General features: G+C 40.9%; 1 protein-coding gene across 2 annotated transcripts in view; it reads right to left on the bottom strand.

The window, feature by feature from the left end:
• KCMF1 (potassium channel modulatory factor 1) overlaps positions 1-26,651 on the bottom strand; it is a 68,085-nt gene that overhangs the window by 37,850 nt on the left and 3,584 nt on the right. For both annotated transcript variants that reach the window (XM_073345912.1, XM_073345911.1), the window contains exon 2: positions 1,892-2,059. In XM_073345912.1, the coding sequence (XP_073202013.1) occupies positions 1,892-2,059 (168 nt within the window). The remainder of the gene's footprint in view (positions 1-1,891; positions 2,060-26,651) is intronic.

The following is a 26,651-nucleotide window of genomic DNA, read 5'->3' on the forward strand; positions in this document are numbered from 1 at the left end:
GAGGCGTGGGCTCGAATCCCACTTCTCACACCAGTTGTGACAAAGTTCCTCCTCTGCCTTGGTGGGTCCTGAGCTTACTGGCAGATTTTCTCGCCTCAGGGGTTCACGGCAGCCCTCAGTTTGGCCACTTTCCTGGCTCAAATCTGCCATTCACGCAGTTAGCCTTATCACTGGCCAGCATGGGGAAAAGAAAACTAACAATCCCTGCAGTCTCTGCTGATCCACCTAGTGGATCGGGGAACAGGCCAGAGACCTTCCCCTCTGGTGGAACCCACAGTCCAGTTCAACTCCTCCGGTATCAAGTAGGGAGTTGGGGGGATGGAGGGAACCCGGGCCCACCCGCTATTCTGGGTTCCAGCCCAGGGCACTTTGGACTGCAGCTGTCTACAGTGGCTCCTGTAACAGCTGCGTGACAGCTACAACTCCTTGGGCTACTTCCCCATGGCCTCCTCCCAACACCTTCTTTATTCTCACCACAGGACCTTCCTCCCAATGTCTGATAATGCTTGTACTTCTCAGTCTTCCAGTAGTACGCCTTCTCACTCTCAGCTTCTTGCGCCTCCTGCTCCCAGCTCCCCGCAAGCATAACAAACTGAAGTGAGCTCCTTTTTAAACCCAGGTGCCCTTATTAGCCTGCCTTAATTGATTCTAGCAGCTTCTTGATTGGTTGCAGGTGTTCAAATCAGCCTGTCTGCCTCAATTGTTTCCACAAAGTTCCTGATTGTTCTGGAACCTTCCCTGTTACCTTACCCAGGGTAAAGAGACCTACTTAACCTGGGGCTAATATATCTGCCTTCTATCACTCTTCCTGTAGCCATCTGGCCTGACCCTGTCACAGGTGCTATGGAATCACGATTGTGAAACAAAGGAACGGAAGCCAATCTTTATATTTAATGGTTCTGTACTTAATTAGAATAGTTGTACTCAAGTGTATTCCAAGCAAAAGGACTTGATGTTAATTTTCCAGTATTCAGGAGCAACCTAGCATTGCCACTGATGTGTTAACAACCCCAGAGCAACAACCAAAGATAACAGCCCTCCCCATCTCATCTTTGTCACTACATTAATTCTAGCCAGTGACACTTTACAGCCAGGGTGGCCAACCTGGGGCTCTGAAGCCACATGCGGCTTTTCAGAAGTTAAGATGCAGCTCCTTGTCTAGGCACCGACTCCGGGGCTGGCACTACAGGCGCCAACTTTCCAATGTGCCAGGAGGTGCTCACTGCTCAACCTCTGGCTCTGCCACAGGCCCTGCCCCTACTCCACCCCTTCCCGCCCCCTCCCCTGAGCCTACCATGCCCTCGCTCCTTCCTCTTCCCCCTAAGAGCCTCCTGCATGCCATGAAACAACTGATCGGGAGGTGCGGGGAGGGCGGGGGAGACGCTGATCAGCGGGGCTGATAGTGGATGGAAGGTGCTGGGAGCAGGGGAGTTGGGGGAGCTGATGAGGGGGCTTCTGATATATTACTGTGGCTCTCTGGCAATGTACATTGATAAATTCTGACTCCTTCTCAGGCTCAGGTTGGCCACCCCTGCTTTACAGCAGAGTATTCACTTTTCCATTTAGCCTTGCTATAACTTGTCATAAAATTCAGTTTGTTTTATGCTGATAGATGTCCTTAACAGATGTATTCAAATATCTGAGCAGATAACCTAAGAGTCAAATGAAGAGAAAGCAGAAATAAAGACCTTCTAAAGAAATAAGTTTCATATGCTGCCACCAAAGACAAGCCTCAGTAGAATGCTTTTAAAAGAAAAAGCTAAATTCTGTAGACTTGTTTTTCAATGATGCTGCTCAAAAGCCCACATTGATAAAACAGAAAATGACAATACATACTATGCTTAGATATACTTCAAAATAACCACCACAATTTCAATGAGATGTCACTTACCAAAATCTACCCTTGTTAGTATGCACTGCATTGGATGGTCAGTTGTATGCCTTGTTGTCGTTGCACCACTTTCATAACAGGATGCACACAGATCGTAATCGTAGCAAATTAAACACTTGTATCTGCGACCTCGAAAATTTCCTTTTAAACATGCATCGCAGCTGACACCTGTAAACAAAGAAAATTGCTCATAAACAGTGGTAATTGCACTTCGTTTTGAAAGAAAGCAGGCTTGTCTCTATTTGTCCTCCACCTGAACGCAACACCAGAGAAAAACCGAGGAAGGTTTTATGCAAATAAAACATATTATAGGACTAAGCACATTTACGCCTCAAACATAAAAAGGCACATAGGGTCCAAAATGAAAAGCCTGAATTCTGCAAGTGAAGCACAAGAACACAATCAAATCACTAGCTTACTAACTAGTTAAGACTACAGTAGAACCTCAGAGTTATGAGCTGACCAGTCAACCACACACCTCATCTGGAACCGCTAGTACACAAACAGGCAGTAGCAGAGAGAGAGAAAAAAAATTTAAAAAGCAAATACAGTACAGTACTGTGTTAAACATAGACTACTAAAAAATAAAGGGAAAGCAGCATTTTTCTTCTGCATAGTAAAGTTTCAAAGCTGTATTAAGTCAATGTTCAGTTGTAAACTTCAGCGAACCACCATAACGTTTTGTTCAGTTATGAACATTTCAGTGTTACGAACAACCTCCATTTCTGAGGTGTTTGTAACTCTGAGGTTCTACTGTACAATCTTTTGTATGTGCTTTTAAATACAGACACAATTTTAGTAATTTGATTTTTTTCAGAACACTGCCTGAAATGAAGTGTTGACTAAAACAATCTGAAGATGCTAAAAACTATAGTCAAGTGATGATGTAGCTAGTCCAGAATGCAGGTCTTTTAAAAACCTGACAAAATCCTGAATTAAATCATTCTCTGTCTTTTGTGATTTTACTTCCACAATGTTCTGTTTTTTTGATGCAACAGTTTGACAAAATCATATTCACAAAACATATCTGCAATAGCCATCTGGATCTCCTATTTCAAAACACTCGGAAAGAAGAAAAAAAGCAGAATTATGTTCCATCAGTCACTTTTCAGTTTCTTCCTTATTCTGAGCTCTAACTTTGTATTTGGGATTAGTCACGCTGGCTATGTCATGGAAAGGTTTCATAGCTTCTCCTAAGCATTTTGTGATGTTATCCATGTGGTTTCAATTTTTTGTTGTTAATTAGATAAAGTCACAGACTGCATCAGGAGTGTCATCTGCTTGTAATCTGTCAAATCTCTAAATTTCCTTCAATTGCTTTTGTAAATTACAGGAGTCTATAGAAAGGATCTAGTGTAAATGTGTGCCATATGTTGATCAAAGTCCTTCTCATGCTCAGTGCAAATTTGTACGTGCTTTTCATAGTCGGCTGCAAGTGCAGACACCCTCTTCCTGGGAGTTCCATCAGGAGCCACTGGGAAAACTGGGACAACCAATCCTATCATCCATAAGAATGATGGTGCCTGCTGACTAACGTTTGAATTTCCAGTCTGTTTTAGAGCTCTGTTAGGTGTTACTCCATGGTCAATCAGGTTTCAATAGCATACTCAACATCTATACATCAGAATTTTAGTACAACGACACTTCAGAAGCTTTTCATCGTCTAAGCAAATGGCAAAGATCTCCTTGTCAGACTTTTCTCTCAAGTGAGGTCTTCAACAACTTAAACAGCATTCTGTGGTTTTCTTTTTAGACGCAGAATCAATAGGACTAAATAGGAATGGATTTCCCCCATATGGATACTTGTAGCCATTATCTGGTCATTTGTTTGACATTGTGCATTAGTATGAATAGTGGTTTTTTTAGTTCTTCCTTTAATTTTTCCTTCATTTCTTCACTTGCCACATTCTACTAGTGGACCTGTGAATTTAAATCTGTCTGGAAGAGTATATCCATAGGAAAGTGCTTCAATCATTTCTTTAAACTGCTCGTGGCCTGGAACAGTGTTTAAGCGTTTCATCATATCTTATATTTCAATGAAGATGATGGTATCAATGTCTCAGTATCAAACTCATGAATATTTTGACTTTCTCCTTCAATAGATGAAATCCCATTCAGTGGTAGGTACATTTGATCTCGAAGGAGCTGAAGAAACTTATTTCCTACACTTTTTGAGACAAGCAAGAATCCTTTCAATATTGCTATTTAACTTTTGATAATGTTTACACAATGATTGTGAAGAATCATCTGTTTTCATTATTTTAGTTCACTCAATTTTGCTTGCTTCCTACCACTTTCTTCAACTTCAGGTACATACAGTCAGATAAATTCACATCCTGATGTTTGATGATCAGTGAACACTAATGCCAGAGGTTGGTTACTGTCAGTACCTTTAACACTTAGTACAGTTAGAAAGATAACCACCACCTTCAGAGTTCAATACAGTGAAGAGTGAAAAATATATAAAATAGCCAGCTTTATAGAGAACCACATCAAATGCTCTGCCCACGCCTCTAAATTTTAAGTCCAGTCCCCCCAACAGTTCATAATTTCATTCGCTCCTCTTCCTTCAACATTCAATGACAGTTTATTCTACCCACCAGACATGCACCTCCCTCCAATCACCAAACGATTCCACCCATTACTCTTCCCTTGTAGGCTTTTAGACAATTCTGTCACTTTCTTATGTCACAATAAGAACCCTTAAGTTATCACGGTCTTTTTAACTCTTTAGAGTACTCATTCACAGATTTAAGTGGGAAAATAAACTTTCTAGTGTTAAAAACTGTTTTCTTCACAAATATTTCAAAATGACACAGAAGAGAAAGAAAGAACTCATTGGGTATTCTTTCTGGGAAAAATACCTGGGTTTCCCTTAATTGAGAATATAAATGAAAACACAGCTTGCGGGTTATTTTTAAAGCTTTGTTAAAATATTAACTACATACACATTTATGCACTCAAAAATGTTTATACACCACTTTTGCAAATAGAAAGCTTTGGGACATGCTATGATCCATTCATAAATTTCAACTACAAAATGTATACACTAAAGCTGCAAAAAAAAATAAAATAAAATAAAAAATCTAAAGACTTATATCACATCACTACTACTTGGAATTCTAGGTCCAGAACACAACATGGGCAATAGGATCACCTCTTCTGTTCATTCCCTCTGAAGCACCTGGCATTGACCACTGTCGGAAGACAGGATCTGGGCTAGGTGGACCTTTGGTGTGACCCAGTATGACCGTTCTTATGTAATCATTAAATCATCCAAAACACAGATATCTCCACAACTCTGCATGCCAGTATTTCTTCACTTCACTCCCGGTCAGTTATCACCTCACTTTTCTAACACATTGCAACCGATGGTATAACATTACTATTTTTATATCTCTTAGTTCCATACAAGGATCCTGAGCCGACATTTTTAAAATGAGAACCTAAAGTTAGACACCTAAGCCAATTTAATCACCTAAATAAGAGCTGAATACCCAGAGCTCCCATTAAAACCAGCAGAACCTGCTGGGTGCTCAGCACTTTTGATAATCAGGTTATTTAGGCTCCAAATTATTGACTTGAAGACTCATTCTATACTCCCATTTTTTAAACTCTTTACCCTGGATTTGGCTCTTCTATGATTATTCCCATTTTTGGTCAAAGCCTACCACAGAGCAACCCAAAATCTCACACTGCCAACCCACTGATATTGCTCAGATCCTCCTGCAAACGATTATCCCCCTCACAGCAACTGCATTCCCTTTCTTGGGTAGGTCTTAAGAAAAGTTTTTCAACCTTTGGAAATCAAAAACCTGGTTGTGCTAGCAGCTTAATTTCTTAGATTTTTTCAATTTTTAATCCCCACAATCTATTAACAAATTTTTGCACTGCATACGGAATTCAACACTACATCCAGACTATCTAAAAATCTTAATGATAATATGACAGGAGAGTGAGCACAGCAGGTCTGTCAGCTTATCTCCTGTGTCCAATCCTTTTCCCCATTTACTTTAAACATTGCAAACAAATTCTCAGAATACAAGTTTGACATTTACAGAGAAAATGAGCATGGGGAAGGACCACAATATAAAAGAGGATAATAAGAGGGACAATTCTGTAGACCAGAGGCTCTCAACCAGGGGTATACGCAGAGGTCTTCCCAGGGGTACGTCAACTCATCTAGATATTTGCCTAGTTTTATAAGAGGCTACATAATAAGCACTAGTGAAGTCAGTACAAACTAAAATTTCATAGTGACTTGTTTATACTGCTCTATATACTATACACTGAAATGTAAGTACAATATTTATATTCCAGTTGATTTATAATTATATGGTAAAAATGAGAAAGTCAGCTATTTCACAGTGATAGTGTGCGGTGACACTTCTGTATTTTTATTTCTGATTTTGTAAGCAAGTAGTTTTTAAGTGAGGTGAAACTTGGGGGGTACGCAAGATGAATTGGACTCCTGAAAGGAGTATAGTAATCTGGAAAGGTTGAGAACCACTAGACCATGTATGGCAAGAATCTAGACACTCTGAAAGCAATTCTGATTACGCCGCTTTTGGCAGGTGCCTTAGTGTTAAAGGGCGTTTGATGTAAATGCAAAGCAGGCCCTCTAGCATTAATGACAGTGTTTTTTAAATATACATTTATGAATCTCCACCTGAACTGAAAATTGCCCTCCAGTCTCCACCACTGTATTCCCCTAATAGTGTTACAACATGCCCCTTTCAGTGAGACAACTGAAACGTGCTCAAATGCGGATTTTAAAATTGTATTTTCAATGCATTTTATAAATTTATCTTAACAGGAAAGCATTTGTAGATGTTTTAAACTTTCTACTGGGTGGGCTGAGCAAAATGAATAACTTTTTTTTTTAAATCACTGAGTCCTACTAAATTATTACTAAAATATGAATGTGCAATGAGAGCAGGTCCAAAGAAATAGTTACATTCCAGTTTGGAATGACACCTACACTTCATGAGCACATACCTCTCCCCTCCTAGTCAATTCTCTTTGCTTAAAGGCAAAGGAAAACAATTCAACTCAATTCCCCTCTTAGTCTTACGGCTGGGATCTTTGAATCAGATTCTTTAAACTTCTGAGACCCTAGTCTCAACCCCTTGTTACTGTTTTCAGAATCAGAATTTGTTCTAGTCTATTCTTACCTCTCTTCTCTCCTTTCTGCTTTATTTCCCACCCCTGCCCTTTTGACAAGCCAATGGAAATAGGACTGTCTTTTTTTTAATACAGGATAGCTCCACTAGAGGGTAGCAGTGTGCTAAAAGCCTAAGACAGTACTTTTAATTGATTAAACAGCAGTCCTAAACCCTTTTTTGGTAATATTTTACCTCACTAGCAATCCTCTCAGTTCATAAAAGGTTAAGGTTTCTTGATATCTATTAATAATACTAACATAAAACAAATTTTTTTTTCAATGAGACAAATCAGAACATACATACTAGCATCTATGGACAAAATTCTCTCTCCTTCAGTATAAAGAACGCAGTATTTTCACATTAAGTTTTTGCTTATTGATGCATGAAAACACTTTACACAAGAAATTTCTACACAAATATTTTAGCATAGATACTTTAGATGAAAAACTATGCTCAGGCTTAAAGTATTTTTAAAATGCCACTTTCACATTTGTGCCTGTAGATTCCTCTCCTCCAAATCAAGTGAGTCATAAGTAAAATTCCTTCTTCTTTTATGGAATTCTTTCTACTAGGAATTAACCTACAGAAGCAACACTCATAACAGGAGAGCTAAGTAGTATTTAATTGATGAGACTGAAGTGAGCATCTGATCTGATTTCAACAGAGGAAGAAAATACAGGATAAAAGTATGGCTCAAATGCCACTTGACTACCTTGCAAATTTGGGGTTTGAAAATATATATTTTTACAGAGACAAGCTGCTGAGGCTGCCACACATCTTGTAGAATGACCTGAAGTTCTCTCTGAGAATAAAGAATAACTACTCTGGATACACAGAAATAGCCACTTGGCCTGTCTCTGAATGAACAGACTCCCCCTTTGAGTTCTCTCCAAATGCAATGAACCACCAAGATGAGCTATGAAAAAAGCTTAGTCCTGCCCAGATAAATTCAGTGTATGTAGCCAAGCCTCATCCAACAAAGCATGAGATCTCAAAGTGTAAGATTGGAAGGGCAATAGTCTATGTGAGATGAAATTTGTAGACCAATTTGGCTAACAATCTCTTAGATTAAACAGGAGTGGCTTATTTTTGTGAAATACTGCAAGCAGGAGAAAAGGCGTCTGAATTTCACCTACCTGTCTGGCCAAAATAGAACTAACCAGAAAAGTCACTTTAAAAAGTAATATAGTTTACACCCAAAATGGTTCTTGAGTTTATTTAAAACCAAATTAAAATTCCATGAAGCAGTGAGATGTCTAATCTGAAGGTATACATACAAAATCCCTATAAGTAAATGCTTCTGCAGTAAATGAGTAAAGACAAATTTTTCATTCACACAAGTGTGGTAAACCACAATTAGCTCCAAGTACACTTGAATACTGGGGATGGTTAATAGATTTTTTTAGGGAAAGTAACAGTTTCAAAAGAGAAGATAGATAGCATACTCAAGGTAATCCATCCCTACAAAAAAACAAATTAAAAGACGTGCCCGTTTCAATGGACAGGACTCCAAAAAAACCAAAACCAAAAAGAAGCTAGCAGGATTCCAATAGCGCCTTCTAGACTTCCTTGAGACAAATTACATTATCTAAAGTTAAGAACCTAGGTAGGATTCCAAGTAGCCAGGTGTAGCAATTCTGTATCTGGGTGAAGTAGCAAAGTTTGAGGTCACAGCTAAAAAGGAAAGATCCCTCCCAGTGGGATGGTGTAAATATCATACTGGATGAGAATAAGGCAGGACTGTAAAACTCATACGAGCTACTTGTCATGTCATACACAATGTGAAATAATGGGAAAAAAGCGTACAGCTTCACAATGGAAATGGAATGGATTCAGTAGGGCAGTGATACCCAAACTTTCCATCTCATGTGGCCCCTTACCAGTAATGGAATGTGTCCATGCTCCCTCGGGCCGGGAGCAGAGCCACAGACAGGGGGCAAAAGTGGGGGCTGGCAGCCAAGCTGCAGCCAGGAGTGAGGGCCTTCCCTTCTTTAGAATGAAGATGCTCATTTACACCAGCTTTACTTCATGAGTTACATGGGGTGCTGGACAAATTTACCTGACATCTACTAACCTAACAACTAAGACTGAGTGCTTCAAAAGGCAAGTTGGGCAGCCAAATCCCTTTGAAATTCAATGGGAGCTGGTCATCTACTTCCCTCAGGCCCCTTTGACTATCACAGCATCAGCCTACAAACCAGAGTTTTTTAAAAAAATAACTGTTCTGGGCTTGCTCCCTCAAAGCCACAACCCTGCAACATAAAAGGAAAAACACAGTCTGTACTGTATTTAAATGTTACATTCTGAAGAATATTGTAGGCCTGGCTGGTAGCACCTATTACCCTGATAGGGCCTTTTAAAGAGAAGTGTTTTTATTTGCTTATAACATCACCAAATGTTAACCACTGGGCTGAAATTTCCCATGCTAGATAATATCTGCCTCAGGCCCAAGGGTGGGGTTTTTTTTGTTTTTTTTTTGGAAAATTGTAGCCAAAACAATTCAGCCACGTCAGAGAACTAGACTAGAGAAAAACAGGTAGGTTTACGGTGTTAAAAACAATTCTGGTAACCTTTTCTTTGAAAAGCTCTAGCAAAATCAAGCACTCCAAAGTTAGAAAATGCCAGAATTAAGGTTGTCCATGCAATCTTAATTCGGCCCCCTTATGCATTGTGATAGAATGGGACCATGTAATTAAAGTCTATTTTTTACAAAGGACTCTCCCTGCAACACAGGATGGACCCACTCCGAGGATGAATCAGGGTTGTGTAGTAAAGGAGAACATAAGAACAGACCATTGATCTGACACAGTATTGTCATCTAGCCCAGTATGCTGTCTTTCGACAATGGCCAATGCCAGACAGTTTAGGGGGAATAAACAGAACAGGGCAATTATCAAGTGATCCATTTCCTGTCATACAGCCCCAGCATCTGACAGTAAGAGGCTTAGGAACAACCAGAGCATGGGGTTGCATCCTTGACTATCTTGGTTAATAGCCATTAATGAATCTATCCTCCAAGAACTTTAATTCTTTTTTGAACCCAGTTATACTTTTGCCCTTCAAAACATCCCCTGGTAACAAGTTCCACAGAGCTAACTGTGTGTTGTGTGAAGAAGTACTTCCTTTTGTTTGTTTCAAACCTGCTACCTATTAATTTCAAAAGGGTGACCCCTAGTTCTTGTGGTATGTGAAGAGGTAATGAACATTTCCCCATTCACTTTCTCCATATCATTCATGATTTTATAGACGTCTATCATATCCCCCCTTAGCTGTCTCTTTTCCAAGCAGAAAAGTCCCAGTCTTTTTAATCTCTCCTCACATGGAAGCTCTTCTAGACCCCTAATCATTTGTGGAGCCCTTCTCTGTATCTTTTCCTATTCTAATATCTCTTTTTTGAGCATGCAGTATTCAATACCATGGATTTACACAGTGGCATTTACTGTCTTATCTCTCTCTTTCCTAATGGTTCCTAACATTCTGTTAGCTTTTTTTGACTGGCACTGCATATTGAGAAGATATTTTCAGAGAACAGGAGAGTGTGGTTTGGAGAACCCATGCTTCATTTGTTGCAGAAGTTGGAAGATGTGTAGTGAATGAGGCATGGAACTGCAGGAAGACAAAGGAGGCTCTTGGATTTTATCAGTGTCAGAGTTGCCAGGTCACTTAAAACCAAACTTTTCTCAATGGTCATTCATGTTCCTCATTTTCTGGGTGCCTGCCTTGCTACCCTGGGGTCTGACTTGCAGAAGTGCTGAGCACTCTTAGCTGCAAATGGAGTCAATGGGAGCCGTGATTTGAACATATAATGAAGTGCTGTATGATGCTAAATACTCAGAAAAATCAGCTCCTGGTTGTCTCAAATTGAGCATTCAAAATTAGTGGATACTTTTGGCCATAATCTCTCTGTGCCCCAGTTACCCATCTGTAAAATGAGGCTATCATCCCGCTCAGCTCACAGGAGTGTTACGAAAATAAATGCATTATTGTTGTGAAGCAATCAAATACTATAGTGATGAGCATCACAGAAAAGCCCATGAGGAAATTCATAATTCTTTCTTCAGAGCAGGTTTTGAATAGTGCGCTGTGGCCTGGGGCCACACACTGAACAATGAGAAAACAAAAATATTGAATAGCTGCTCACTAAGTGAGCACTATCCATCCTGTGCGCTAAATGAAGCATGGGTCCTATGGAAAAATTATCTGTGATCATGTAATTAAAGACAGTATCATAATGCATACACTGAAGGAAAACAAAGTAAGCTTGTACAGGCAACCTTAATGCTGGCATTTCCTAATTTTGGAGTGCTTGGGTCTGCAACCTTAATGTTTTTAACAGCGTTTTTGTGTGTAATTAAATGGAAGCCGTCTGACAATGTACCTACTAGGGCTGCCCAAACAGCAGAAAAACATTAAAATACATTAGATTAATTACATATGTATTTTATCCAACAATGTGTTTGCCAAAGGCCACGACTGGCTCTATAGTTGTTTAAATAATACAAAAAACAGTATTTGTCAAATAAAATCAAGTAACGCATTCACTGTGTACTTTTTACCAATTCTACTTATGACGGCTCTCATTTTTGTACCTTCCCAGCTTAACTCTGATTTTCTTTCCTAATGCAGATCATGGGGTCTCTTTTCTTCAGTTGTTTTCAGTCTGTTTCTTCTTTTCTCTCCCCCCCCCCCCCAAAGCACAGCCTGAAGACATTCATCTAATTTACTCCAGTAGCAGGCCTCAACACTGCCAAAGCAATGGTAGCTGCTCTCCCTAGAACCACCTGAGAGAGTAATGCAACATAACAGGGGAACCTCTTTAAAGGCTCACTTGAATCTTACATATTCTTCTAACTCAAGACTTTCCACTGGGGCAGCAGAAGTGAGAAGAGTTGGATAGCCTGGCCCAACCATTCTTCTCTGGAGCACCAATGAACTCAATCCAGTAACAACAAAAACAATCATAAAAACATAGTAACTCTGCACTTCTACAGAAGTTTTCATCCAAAGATCTTCAAAGCAGCTATGTTTCAGGGACTTAACCAGTGTAACATGCAGAACCTATGCCTAATATAGCACCTGCCAGACTGGCTAGCAAGGGGCATGACATCACAAACACAAAGTCCACCTCTAAAACATGCTAAAGCACACTCTGGGCCTCTCCACCACCATTAATGAAAATCACCAAGATTTTATACTTTTTTAAAAAACGTTCTTAGAAACACGACACTGTTTCACTAGCTCCCTAATCATGAACGGTTTGTCAGCTGAGGAAGATGGCATTTTATTGGTACTGTGTAGCTGAATGATATACTGCAGTGGTTCTCAAACTTCTGTACTGGTGACTGACCCCTTTCACATAAAAAGGCTCTGAGTGAGACCCCCCTTATAAATTAAAAACATGTTTTTATGTAGTTAACACCATTATAAATGCTGGAGACAAAGCAGGGGTTGGGGTGGAGGCTGACAGCTTGCGACCCCCACTGTAATAACCTTGTGACTCCCTGAGGAGTCCTGACCCCCAGTTTGAGAACCCCTGATATATTGTGTCCACTTGTAATCTATAGGAAATACAGTTATTTTGTGACAAAGCAGGTGACATTTAAAAGAAAAAAACCCAAAAACCAAGGCTCGTTTCAGTTCAATTGTGCCCAATCCAAAGATCTAGGTGCTAAACTGCTGATGTTGTGCTGTTCATTATCATAGGAACCAAACCATAAGTCACCATATTACTTAACTGTCACCTACAGAAGTATTTAACATTTTATCTGTTTACTCCCAAGTGAATTCAGAAGAAAGTACGTTCTACATTCACACACTACATGAGTCTAATTCTGATTAGTATTTATCAACATTTAATTTTCCTACGGTGTGCCAGGAAGGGGAAGCACAATCATTTCTTTATTATTGATTTACAGCCAAATCTTCAGAAATGTTCAGCTCCTTAACTGTAGCTGTGGGTCTGTAGCTGAAAATCAGGCAGAGGATCCTCCAGTTGGGCTCTCAAAAAACGAGGCACACAAAATTAATGTCCACTTCTGATAGTTTTGGTCTTATTCAATTATCTCAGTCAGGAAGCTTCCAGTTTCTAAAATGCTTCCTAGACAGTTAATAAGCCAAAAAGTACTGACAGTCTCTTTTTACTGAAATAAACCTCTGCGTTTGATCATGGATCGTTATATGGCCTATAATCCTACATAACTACATTTCCTGACAAATCAGATTGAGAACCCCAGATTCAACTCTATTGAAAAAAATAAAAGAAAAAATACTACATCCATTCTGAAGAGAAGAGCTATCAGATAAAATATCACACCCTCATTGGCAAATCCAGAAAGTTCAACGAGCAAGTTTGTAGGAGCTGAGGGAAGAAAGGTAAGCAGCAGGATACGGACCCTGGACTTCAGGAAAGCAGACTTCAACTCCCTCAGGGAAGGGATGGGTAGGATCCCCTGGAGGACTAACATGAACGGGAAAGGAGTCCAGGAGAGCTGGCTGTATTTCAAGGAATCCCTCTTGAGGTTACAGGGACAAACCATCCCGATGTGTCGAATGAATAGTAAATATGGCAGACGACCAGCTTGGCTTAATGGTGAAATCCTAGCAGACCTTAAACATAAAAAAGAAGCTTACAAGAACTGGTAGGTTGGACATATGACCAGGGAAGAGTATAAAAATATTGCTTGGGCATGTAGGAATGAAATCAGGAGGGCCAAATCACACCTGGAGCTGCAGCTAGCAAGAGATGTCAAGAGTAACAAGAAGGGTTTCTTCAGGTATGCTGGCAACAAGAAGAAAGCCAAGAAAAGTGTGGGCCCCTTAATGAATGAGGGAGGCAACCTAGTGACAGAGGATGTGGAAAAAGCTAATGTACTCAATGCTTTTTTTGCCTCTGTCTTCACTAACAAGGTCAGCTCCCAGACTGCTGCACTGGGCATCACAGCATGGGGAGTAGATGGCCAGCCCTCTGTGCAGAAAGAGGTGGTTAGGGACTATTTAGAAAAGCTGGACGTGCACAAGTCCATGGGGCCAGACGCCTTGCATCCAAGAGTGCTAAAGGAATTGGCGGCTGTGATTGCAGAGCCATTGGCCATTATCTCTGAAAACTCGTGGCGAACGGGGGAAGTCCCGGATGACTAGAAAAAGGTTAATGTAGTGCCAATCTTTAAAAAAGGGAAGAAGGAGGATCCTGGGAACTACAGGCCAGTCAGCCTCACCTAAGTCCCCGGAAAAATCATGGAGCAGGTCCTCAAAGAATCAATCCTGAAGCACTTACATGAGAGGAAAGTGATCAGGAACAGTCAGCATGGATTCACCAAGGGAAGGTCATGCCTGACTAATCTAATCGCCTTTTATGATGAGATTACTGGTTCTGTGGATGAAGGGAAAGCAGTGGATGTATTGTTTCTTGACTTTAGCAAAGCTTTTGACACGGTCTCCCACAGTATTCTTGTCAGCAAGTTAAAGAAGTATGGGCTGGATGAATGGACTATAAGGTGGGTAGAAAGTTGGCTAGATTGTCGGGCTCAACGGGTAGTGATCAATGGCTCCATGTCTAGTTGGCAGCCGGTGTCAAGTGGAGTGCCCCAGGGTCGGTTTTGTTCAATATCTTCATAAATGATCTGGAGGATGGTGTGGATTGCACTCTCAGCAAATTTGTGGATGATACTAAACTAGGAGGAGTGGTAGATACGCTGGAGGGCAGGGATAGGATACAGAGGGACCTAGACAAATTGGAGGATTGGGCCAAAAGAAATCTGATGAGGTTCAATAAGGATAAGTGCAGGGTCCTGCACTTAGGACAGAAGAACCCAATGCACAGCTACAGACTAGGGACCGAATGGCTAGGCAGCAGTTCTGCGGAATAGGAACTAGGGGTGACAGTGGACGAGAAGCTGGATATGAGTCAGCAGTGTGCCCTTGTTGCCAAGAAGGCCAATGGCATTTCGGGATGTATAAGTAGGGGCATTGCCAGGAGATCGAGGGACGTGATCATCCCCCTCTATTCGACATTGGTGAGGCCTCATCTGCAGGACTGTGTCCAGTTTTGGGCCCCACACTACAAGAAGGATGTGGATAAATTGGAGCGAGTCCAGCGAAGGGCAACAAAAATGATTAGGGGTCTGGAACACATGAGTTATGAGGAGAGGCTGAGGGAACTGGGATTGTTTAGTCTGCAGAAGAGAAGAATGAGGGGGGGATCTGATAGCTGCTTTCAACTACCTGAGAGGTGGTTCCAGAGAGGATGGTTCTAGACTATTCTCAGTGGTAGAAGAGGACAGGACAAGGAGTAATGGTCTCAAGTTGCAGTGAGGGAGGTTAGGTTGGATATTAGGAAAAACTTTTTCACTAGGAGGGTGGTGAAACACTGGAATGCGTTACCTAGGGAGGTGGTAGAATCTCCTTCCTTAGAAGTTTTTAAGGTCAGGCTTGACAAAGCCCTGGCTGGGATGATTTAATTGGGGATTGGTCCTGTTTTGAGCAGGGGGTTGGACTAGATGACCTCCTGAGGTCCCTTCCAACCCTGATATTCTATGATTTTAGCAGCACACTTGAAGGAGTCTTGGACAATATCATTCAAAACTACTAATCTGAATAAAATGAAGGAACAGCTGTGGAAATTAGCATGGCACTCAGAATACATTTCCTAACAGGACTCCCCTTTTTCTACTGATAGGATCCTTTAATCTGAATTTTTTTCTTCTTATTGAGAAAGATATTAACTGTAATTCACATTAGGGGAAAAGAGCCATTTACTCCCAAAGCTCTCTGGAACATATATAGCAACGGTCCCCAAACTGTTCCTCCACACACCTGCAGGGGGTGCACCCCACAGTCGGAGGGGGGGTCACGACAGGGCTCATGCTAGGCCCCACAGAGGGTGGGAAGGGAGCACCACACTTCCAGCCCTGCTCCACCCCCAGCCTCGCTCTTCTCTCATCCCCATTCAGCCCCCACTCCTGCTCCACCCCAGCCCAGCCCTCATTCCCTCTCCCCGTAGCCCAGTCCAGCTCCACCTCTAGCCCCAGCTCTTCCTCATCCTCAATTCCATCCCCAGCTCTGCCTTCAACCCAACCTCTGCTGCTGAGGAAGCCGTGACTTTGCAGTAAGGGGGGGAGAGAAGAGACAGATTTCTTTAATGGGGGGGGGGCAGCAGCTGGAAAAGTTTGTGTACCACTTGTACACAGAAATACTACCATAGCTATATACTTTACAAGCAAGCTGTGACAGTCCTCACTTGGGGTGGTTGTTAAGGGAGCATAGCCTAATGGTCAGGGCTTAGGCCCCTGACTTGCAAGGGGGGTTGTTGGTATGGGAGCCCAGGCTCCTTTACTCCACCTGGCTCTGACCCAGGGCCCTTTGAGAACTATCAGTGCTCTGACAGCCGGGACTGCCCGTTCTCCCTGCGCCATTTCCTACTACCTCCCTGCAATTGTCCGAAAGTCACCGTCTGGGTTTAGGCAGCGTAAGGGATGTCTGCTCACCAAAAGGCACCTTCTGGCACCTGAGTGTAGCGAGGTCGCTCTCTTTTCTCGCGGGCAGCAATTGCCTCCTCTAGCAGTATGGCCCAGCCTCCTGGGCCAGTTTAGGCCAAGGGCTTTCCCCTGCTGGGGTAATCTGAACAAAAATAAAGGGGGATTAACTAAGTCCAGAGTTTATATGAAAGGGAGAGGGGAATGCTTCCCTCTCAGGCTGTCTCTGCAGCAGGTCCTCCCTTCACCTCAGGGAGGGACTACTGGGCAGCTGTTTAGGGAGGGAGTCCGCCTTTCCTCAGCTTTTTGCTCCTGGAGCTGCAGGTCGCAGGTCTGCTCTCTTCTCTGAGCAGACACCAAATGACCTGCTCCCCTGCCTTTTAACTCCTCCTCCTCATGTTGGTGCACTTGCTACAGGTTTGGTGGGGCTGCCTGGACGCAGAGCAGTTCCTTAACCCCTTAGTGTCCAGTGTGGGGTTTGTACAACCCATCACACAAGCAAAGAATGCAAAGGAGAAGACTGCCCATGCTGCTCCGAATAACATTAGCAAAGAAATATACATTGACAACACTAACTGACTGAGGGCCCAAAATAAAATTTTGGGTTAGTTTAATTAAGTAACGCTTGATAATGGGGCTGATCTTGGTGCAAAGCAAGCAAGACACTGACTTGTTTAAAGAAAAAAAAAGAGGGGCAACAATCATTAAGTACTTCTACCAACACTGCATGGGCTCATTATACTCATATTAACAGGTACAGTTTCTTTTCTAAGAAAAAAGTCAACATCCACACAGATGGTTTGACAATACATTTAGCTACGTTTATAGAATAAGCAGTACTGGTTTATGGGATCAGATTCTGTCAGACAAAACAGCCTTTCCAACAGAACAATAATCATCAGTGGACAATGTGCCCACATTTGATCAGCCTACACTGCCCACCTGCATATGCCAGCAGACATTCCAAATAGTCGGTGTCTGCAGGAAATGGTACACCCAAATTCTTCTCTTCCCAGGATCCTCCATGCATGTGCCAGCGTGGCCTGTCACCTTACTGTGCTGCCAGTATTTCTTCACAGAGCAATGCAACAGTCAACAGCCCAGCAGCTCATGCCAGCACCCTAACTATGTCAATGGTTTACTCCAACAGTTGCAATCCTGCCTTAAATGGTCAAGAAAAATGGGATACAAATGTGACATAGCACTAAAACTGCTGCACCATGACCTATCTACATACAGCATAACAAAAGGTTTCCAAACACCATTTCTCATATCTGGCTCTTCTAGCCTCCCATGGTTTTAACTTCTGCTTTGGCACAGAATATATATATTTGGCCCTTCTAGGGTGCTGCTTCTGCACATTCACACTCACCTTCCCCACTTCCTCACATTCCTGGCACTTCTCGTAAAGCTCCTGGGTTTGCTGGAAGAAATTGAGGCAGTTGTGAGGGTCCACACCTCCCTTTTAGCCATAGTCTCTAAATATGAAGTGACTTCGGTTAACTCAGGTGGTATCCAACAGGTTTGAAAATCTTTTAGAAAGATCTGGTGGCGCTGTGGCACCATCCTATACAGCTCCTTTGTTAAGGAGACATTCAGTTTTCTCCAAAAGCTGTCTTGTGAGGAGGATCCATGAAGAGGAATGAAGAAGTGGGTTCTGAAGGAGATTTGGTGTTAAATTGAATGTAACCACTGCAAACAATATTCAACACTCATTGACCTTAAGTAATTGCATGCCAGAAACCCTAATGCTGAGAAACGAAACTTGAAAAGGGAAGGGACACAGTAGTAGAAGAGGTGCAATATTAACAAGACTCTGGCACAGGATTCTCAATAATCCCATCAGATCTGAGCTCTAGAAGCTGATGAGCTCCTGAGCTAAATCTCCAGTGGTCCTGCTTGGATTATCCCTCCTTCTTGGTGGGATATGGATGACAAGGCTGTGTCTGAGGTCCATAGTAGAAGGAGAACCTCTGATGTATTTGGTAACTACCTCTAATACCTAAAAGCAGGACAGGCGAACTCTCTTGTGTTGTAGCAGACTCTAAGTCCCCAGGAGCAAACAGTGGCATTGGTAATTTTCAGTTTCACTCAGTCTTCAAGAGAAGAGGCATCTCCTTAAAAGGTAAATCCTCTATTTCTGACTGAGCTTCAGAGGACAGTCGAGAATGTAGGAATAGTATTTTATAACAATACCTATCCTTACTGGCCTGGCCCATGAATCAGAAGCATCAGATGCTCTAAGGGCACCCTTTGCTACAAACAATCCTCTATATAACAAAGTCCTGAGCAGCCTTTTCCTGCTCCTCATGCAAGGCATCTAGGATGGGGGAAAACAGCACCCTACAGGCCATATTGATACTGTGCCATAACAATTTGGTAATTTGGTACTCGCATCTCAAGAGACCTGGAAGAGTATACTTTGCAGCCCAGAGCACTCATTCTTCTGCTTTCTCTATCCACTGGCGCAGACCAAGAAGCGTTTTCACTCGGATTGTTCTAAAGCTGCAGATACCAAAGAATTAAGAGCAGGGTGCTGGAAAATATACCTAAAGTCCTGGTGAGTGACCTATACCAGGGACCAGTCAGCTTGCAATTCAACTACATACATCATGCAACTTCAGTCCACAATGGAACTAACTGAAGATGTTTACAAATACAAACTTCTTAAAACAGAGGAAGAGATGGTTAGTCAATAGCAGCTGCGATAGATTGTGACCAAAATCACCCAGATATATAGTGTTGAGGTATCAACTTAGCATAGGTATTTTCATCTTACACAATGCCCACAATAGCAGTGGACAGTGGCCAAGTTAGCATTGTTTGAGGTATCATAATTGCATTTCCACACTTTTCAAAAATTTTAAGATGTAACAGAGAATTTCATGGCTTTCTAAAGCTGTGGCTCTCAACCAGGGGTATGCAGAGATCTACCAGGGGGTACATCAACTAATCTAGATATTTGCCTAGTTTTACAACAGGCTACATAAAAAGCACTAGCAAAGTCAGTACAAACTAAAATGTCATACTGTGACTTGTTTCAGAGTAACAGCCGTGTTAGTCTGTATTCGCAAAAAGAAAAGGAGTGCTTGTGGCACCTTAGAGACTAACCAATTTATTTGAGCACAAGCTTTCGTGAGCTACAGCTCACTTCATCGGATGCATACTGTGGAAAATACAGAAGATGTTCTTATACATACAAACCATGAAAAAATGGGTGTTTACCACTACAAAAGGTTCTCTCTCCCCCCACCCCACTCTCCTGCTGATAATAGCTTATCTAAAGTGATCACTCTCCTTACAATGTGTATGATAATCAAGGTGGGCCATTTCCAGCACAAATCCAGGATTTCTTCCCCCCCCCCCCCTTTTTTTTTCCCACACACACAAACCCACTCTCCTGTTGGTAATAGCTTATCTAAAGTGTGACTTGTTTATACTGCTCTATATACTATACACTAAAATATAAGTACAATATTTATATTCCAATTGATTTATTTTATAATTACATGGTAAAAATGAGAAAGTCAGCTATTTTTCAGTAATAGTGTGACTGACATTTTTGTATTTTTAGGTCTGATTTTTAAGCAAGTAGTTTTAAGTGAGGTGAAACTTGGGGTACACAAGACAAATCAGACTCCCGCAAAGGATACAGTAGTCTGGAAGGTTGATCACTACTGCTCTAACGTTTTCTTTTATAAAGCTTCACTGTCCTTAAGTCATCAATACTTATTTACATCTTAAAAATTTATTTTTGGTCTTGAATTATACCCTCTAACAATTCCTTTAAAATTTCTTTCCATATTTCTCTGCATACTGAATCCCGTACCTACCGTAATCAATCCATGAGTACATTTAGGGAGGTATGGGAATCAGTACACTGGGGGTACGGGAAAAAACAACAAATGCTCACTGACCCTGTCTATAAGTATGTGGGAGAAGGGGGAGAGAGGGTTTTACATCATGACAATAACACACCTGTGCCCTGTTTACATAGATTCCACCACAGGTACCACTGGAACAACTTTACTGGTGAATTATAGACCTGATTTCTGCCAGCCTCCAATAAGCCAGAAGTCTGTCCCCCCTCTCATTAAGATCTTGCATACAATAGATATATTTACAACTCCTCTAAAAAAACCCTGTTACTCCAACATGCTGGTAAAACACCACATGCATCCACATACAAGTACTTAAAAAAATGTAGACATGTGCCAAATAGTGTTTAGATTAGCCTGGCTGGTCTACGCTGGGAAAGTTTACTAAAGAGTCTCAACAATTCTAATACCAGCTTTGTTGAGCTGGAGATAAAACTGCTGGAAACCCTAGTGTAGACAGGTTCAAGCAGCAAGACCAGTTTTTAACCACAGCTATCATTAGAATTGCTTTCCAGAAGATTTCACTAAAAAGGTGACAAAAACAGATCCAACCACTGATGCCTTGTCTACGCTAGGGCTCCCAGCAGTTTTAATACCAATTCAGATGAACAGGTGTTAAAACCAGTCAGAGGATTTGGGTTTGTTTTTTTTTTAATTTCTCAAAAATAGCCAGCAAATCTGAATACTGTTTCCATCACAGCCATTTCTTTGCCAGTGTAGACAGAAGTTACTGGCATAATAGCACAAACAGTGCACCAGTCCTTCCATTAGTATCTCTCAATACATCTATGGACTTTGAAATCTCCAAGAACCCATTGCTTCTGGAAGCTGTACTGGTAAATATGGGATAGGCACCCACAGAAGGTTACAACTGAAACTCTTTAGAAGAGCACTAGTATAGATGTAGGACAAAACTAAAATGGTTCAGGACGCTAATCAGGCATACTGAACTTTTTGTGCCTAGACCGTTTCTGTCCCACCCGTTCCATTTCCGAACAGAGACAAAGTCTAAGATAGTTGGCCAACGGAGGCTTAGCCAAGAATGTTATTGGTGTTACTCTCATTAGGCTAACGTTGGTGAGGCCCCAGGAGCCTTGTCTATGCTAGGAAGTATATCTATTGCAGAAAATGGTTTTCATCAAAATAATTCCCACAAACTAGTATTTAAGATTGTTTCAGTGGTAGTGCAGAATGGACAAGACAGTTTTCAACCCTAACACCATTTTCTCTACGCCATACTAGTATTTAAACCATTTTATAAACAAAGGGGCAAGGGAACCTTAGGAAAATTTTGTGCAACATTTCCTAATATTCACCAGGTTTAGTTGTGCTTCCAGCAGAGCTATTCAAAGGGGCCTAGTTGAATTTCAATGGGACTTAGGTGCCTAAAACCCTTAGGCTCCTTTGAAAACCCCACCTTAGAAGACCTTGTGGGGATGAAGGAGAAGAAGGGGAAGCACAGCAAAGGAGAGGAAGGAAAAAAGAGATAGTGGCAAAGAGAATTTGGGGAAAACAAGAGGCGAGAGAAAATATCAGAGAAAGATGACAATTTATCATACCAGAGACAGCACCTCTCGTCACTCAAGACAAGAAACACTGCCTCCCAAAAAGACAATTCAGGCACCAGGAAATGGTGAAAGTGATGGGGGAGGACCAAATCTGACCTGAGGTAAGAAAAAAAATGAAATTACAACCCAGACCAAGTGTCGTCATCTACTCTGTTACTGGTAGGATGCACTCACTCTGACAAATTTCTGAAATTACGTGTCCGCCCTCATTTTTATTTATTTATGATCGTGAGTATGGTGATCAAAACCGAATGCAGTCACATAACACTATTTTCACCAAAATTTGAAGCTCAAGTTATTACTAAAAGTAGATTCCAAATCTAAAATACTAAATAGTAATGTAGATTTGCATGATATAACTGAAATTAGAAAAAAGGAGATTGGAAGCATGGGCTTGTGATTATAAGGCACTGTACTGCGATTTGACAGATCTGGGTTCAATTCCTAGCTCTGTCACCAATTCCCTTGTGTGACCTCAGTCAAGTGACTTAATTTCTCTGTGCCTCAATTCTCCATCCGTTAAAACAAAAATAAAAGGGTATGGGAATAATAATGCTTCCTTTCTCCAATCCTCAGTCTGTCTTGTCTGGTTACACAGCAAGCTGTTTGGGACAGGGAATGAGTCTTACTATGCATATGTACAGTGATTACCGTAATGGTAGCCCAAATGTCTGTTACAACCTCTAGGCACTACCACAATGCAAATAATAAAAGATTTACCCTGCTGTCCACCAGAGCTCAAGAAGTAGGAGAAAGTTTTATGGAGAAGAGGAAGAAGTCCTGGAAGTTCTAAACAAAGCAGTTTTGAGGGAAACAGTTCAGACATACACATAAAAACCATCCCAATAAGATGAATAAGGAAGTAAAAACCACCACATTGAGATGAATAAGGCAGTAAAAACTACTACACTGAGACGAATGAGAGTTTATACAACATGCCTAGCCAAGATACAGTCTAGGCACAATTTAATTTTTAAAATATACAAACTAAAGAATTTAACTGGAAGACATATCAACATAACCCCCTTGCCCCCCAAAAGCCAAATGTGAACCTCCTCCCCAGAGCAACTTTACCTACGTCCCTCAGAGAAAGCCTGGGAAACTAGGTGAGCTTTGCAGAGTACCCTGAAGGGCCCAACAGATTTGGGCTCCCTACTGAGCATAAACAAAATGAACACACACTCTGGGCCTCAGCTTCTCATCTATCCAATGAGGACAATAATGTGTACTCACCCTTAAAAAGGTATTTTGAGATCTATAGATATACTATATAAATGATATAAAATATTACTGGACTCAAAGGCACTTCAGTTGCCATCTGAACTAGGAGGCTGTCAGCCTGAACATCACAACTAGGTGAAGTCAACTGACGAAGTAGCTAGAAACCAAGTCATTTAAAGCTTTATACAGCAGGTCAAAACCAAAACCTTGATTTGCACCTCCACATTAGGCAGAGGCAGGATAGTCTGCTGCCAATTAGGACTCATCCTGGTCCATATAAAATGCCCAATCCCTTTATGAATCTTGCTAAATTCTTGGCATCAGTGACCACCGGGGGCAATGAGTTCCATAGTTTAAGTACATGTTGTGTGAATAAAATATTTCCTTTTATCAGTTTTGAAACGGCCACTTTTTAATTTCATTGAATGTTTCCTTTGTTCTTACGTTATGAGAGAGGAAAAACAGAAGCTCCTAATCTACCTTCTCTATTCCATTCTAACATACTGTTTCATGCCCCCTCTTATTTATTTCACTGCTAAGGTAAACAATCCCAATCTTTTCACTGCTCTTCACATAAGAACTTTTGGCCTTAATTTCTCTGTGCCTCAGACACTATCTGTAAAATGGGGATAATACCACCACCTTGTCTCATATGGGTGCTGTGAAAATAAATTCATTAATGTTCGTAAAGCACCCAGATACTTTAGTAATGAGTGCCACAGAGAAAGCCAACGAGGAAATGAATCTGTAGTCAGAGCAGGGTTTGGATGGGGTGCACTAAATAGAGTATGATTTCACACACTGAACGAGGATAAAATACTCGATAGCTGCTCATTCAGTGAGTACCATCTATCCAGTGCATTCAATGAGGCAGGGGTCCTGGGGAAAAAGTAGAATGTCATCATGTAATTAAAGACTATCTTAATTAATTTACACAAAGAAGATGACAAGCTTGCACAGTTAACTTAAAATCTGGCAGTTCCTAACTTCTGAGTGCTGACTTTGCTACTTTAATGATTTCTCTGTATTTGTGTGTAATATTTTCCATATTATTCTCCATCCCATTCCTTGTGCATCACTTGCTTTTTTGACCACAGCCACACAGCAAACGTCTTCACTGAGCTATCTACAATGAAAGCCAGGTCCCTTTCTTGAGTTGATACAACTAATTTAGAACCTTGGAAAGTGTGTTAGTAGCTTAACTTTTCCCCTTCATTGTGCATTCTTTTCATTTATTGGTAAGGAACTTCATTTGCCTGAATGCACAGCATTATATCAGCTTCTTTAGGTCTCAATGAAGTTCTTCTGGGACAGCTCCATTCTTAACTCATCTAAATAATGTCTCATCTGAAAATTTTGCCACCTCAGTACCTATTCCCCTTCCCTGATCATTCATAAGCATATTAAACAACACTGGACCTAGTACCGAACATTGAGACATTCTGCTGTTAACCTTTTGCCTGCATGAAAATTGACCATTTAATCCACGGGTCTTAAACTGGGGGTCTGGACCCTTCAGGGGGTCACGTGGTTATTACATGGGGGGTCACGAGCTGTCAGCCTCCACCCCAAACCCCACTTTGCCTCCAGCATTTATAATGGTGTTAAATATATAAAAAAGTGTTTTTAATTTATAAGAGGGGGTTGCTGATTTAATCCTATTCTTTGTTTTCTGTCTCCTCGCCAGTTTTTGATCCATAACAACACTTTGTTTCTCATCCCAGATCTGAAAGAAAGTCTTCTCACAGCCTTCTGTTATTTTAAGTCCCTTTCTGCAGACTCAGGAAGACCACACTGCACTGGTTCACATTCAGAAGTTTTCTGTGACAGCCAAAGGGCCAAAAATGTAGATTTAAAAAAAAAAAATTCTGCTAACCTAATAGGTAAGGCCCACTTGCCAATGAAAATATTATTGGCAAGTGCATTTGTCAAATGTATATTCCCAAAGCGGATTCAGTTTTCCACTGAACGCAAACATTTTTATTATACAAAAGCTTATTCTGTTTCCCATATTTCTAATTAATTTTGTAGTTATTTAGGTTTAGCACTACATTGCCTCTGCCCCAACCATAATTCTCATTACCTGAACTACAACGGTGACCCATTTTCAGATACTGCACTTAACTTTGATTATAGGCCTAAACATGTTCTCACTGAGTAATATGAACCCACCAATATCAAGTATTTTGAGATATACAAATCAAAGCATTACCATTAAATTCAGAAAAGTCACTGTGCTAATACAGTAGGCTGTATAACTACTACCCTCATCTCTTAAATTTTCCTACAAAAGGGTTTTAAGAAATTTGCAGGCTATATGGCTAATTTTGGGAAGATGTACTTCTGGAATAACAACCTTATATTTGAGGAAGAGGTACATGAAGAATTGAAAATGTGCACCACAAAGTACTGATTTTACAATTGGTTTCATGCATACATATTTCTGTTAGTAAATTGATGCTTCAACACACTAGCTTTGCCTTATTCATATAAACTGCTATAGATTCCTTATCTGGGTCTCAGAGATTTGCATACAAAGGTACACTAATTCTGTGTTTAATGAGATTTGTATAATTGATGGCACATGAAATCTTAATACAGAGCAGAGAACGACTGCCTCCAATGTGCTATTTGTCTAGTCAGGAATTGTAAAGTCTTTTTGTGGATTGTGTATGGCACAGCCATTGTACACGTAAAGGGAAACCATTCCAGTTCTTATCATCTCCAACAGAAGAGATCAAATCTATTTATGCTTTTATATCATTCTCACCTAACTGTCTCAACGTTTCTGGTTGTCCCAGACCAGTTAAGGTTGTTCTGGTGATGATTTACCTATGCCTTATGAGATTTTCAAATGTATGTTTAATCTTAACATTTCCTCAATTTCTAAGTGTTTTTAATATATATATATATATATATATATATATACACATACATACACACACATAAAAAGCTACATAGTGCCTTTTTTTCAATGTATTTGTTTACCTTTAAGTTATTGGTATGTCCTTAACCTCAACAAAGTTGGTGTGTCTTGGATTTATGTATTTACATTGTTTATGAATGCACTGGGAACCATTCTAAGTTCTACAGCAGCTAGTTCCCAAACATGCCCTTCCCCATTTCAGAATTAGCCCAGTGTTCTAGATTTTACCAAGAGCTCTCAAATAAATCTCATTTGAAATTTCTAGTACAAAATGATTCTGAAGAGAAAACAGCAAAGATATAATTTTCTAAACATGATTAAAGCCTGGGTTGTTGTTTTTTCCTGAGTCTTATAACTCAAAAACAACTTCTTTCAATCAACGCACATTTGGGCCAAAAATTGTTTGCTGACCACAGACCACACATGGAAGATCTGAAGTGGGAATGACATATTTTGAGGATTTTAGAGGGGGTGGTACTGTCACATCAGGCTTATAATGGAAACCAAGTCTCAGTCTGTAATACAGTGAAAA

Source organism: Lepidochelys kempii, chromosome 5 (assembly GCF_965140265.1).
Source record: "Lepidochelys kempii isolate rLepKem1 chromosome 5, rLepKem1.hap2, whole genome shotgun sequence".
NCBI lineage: Eukaryota > Metazoa > Chordata > Testudines > Cheloniidae > Lepidochelys > Lepidochelys kempii.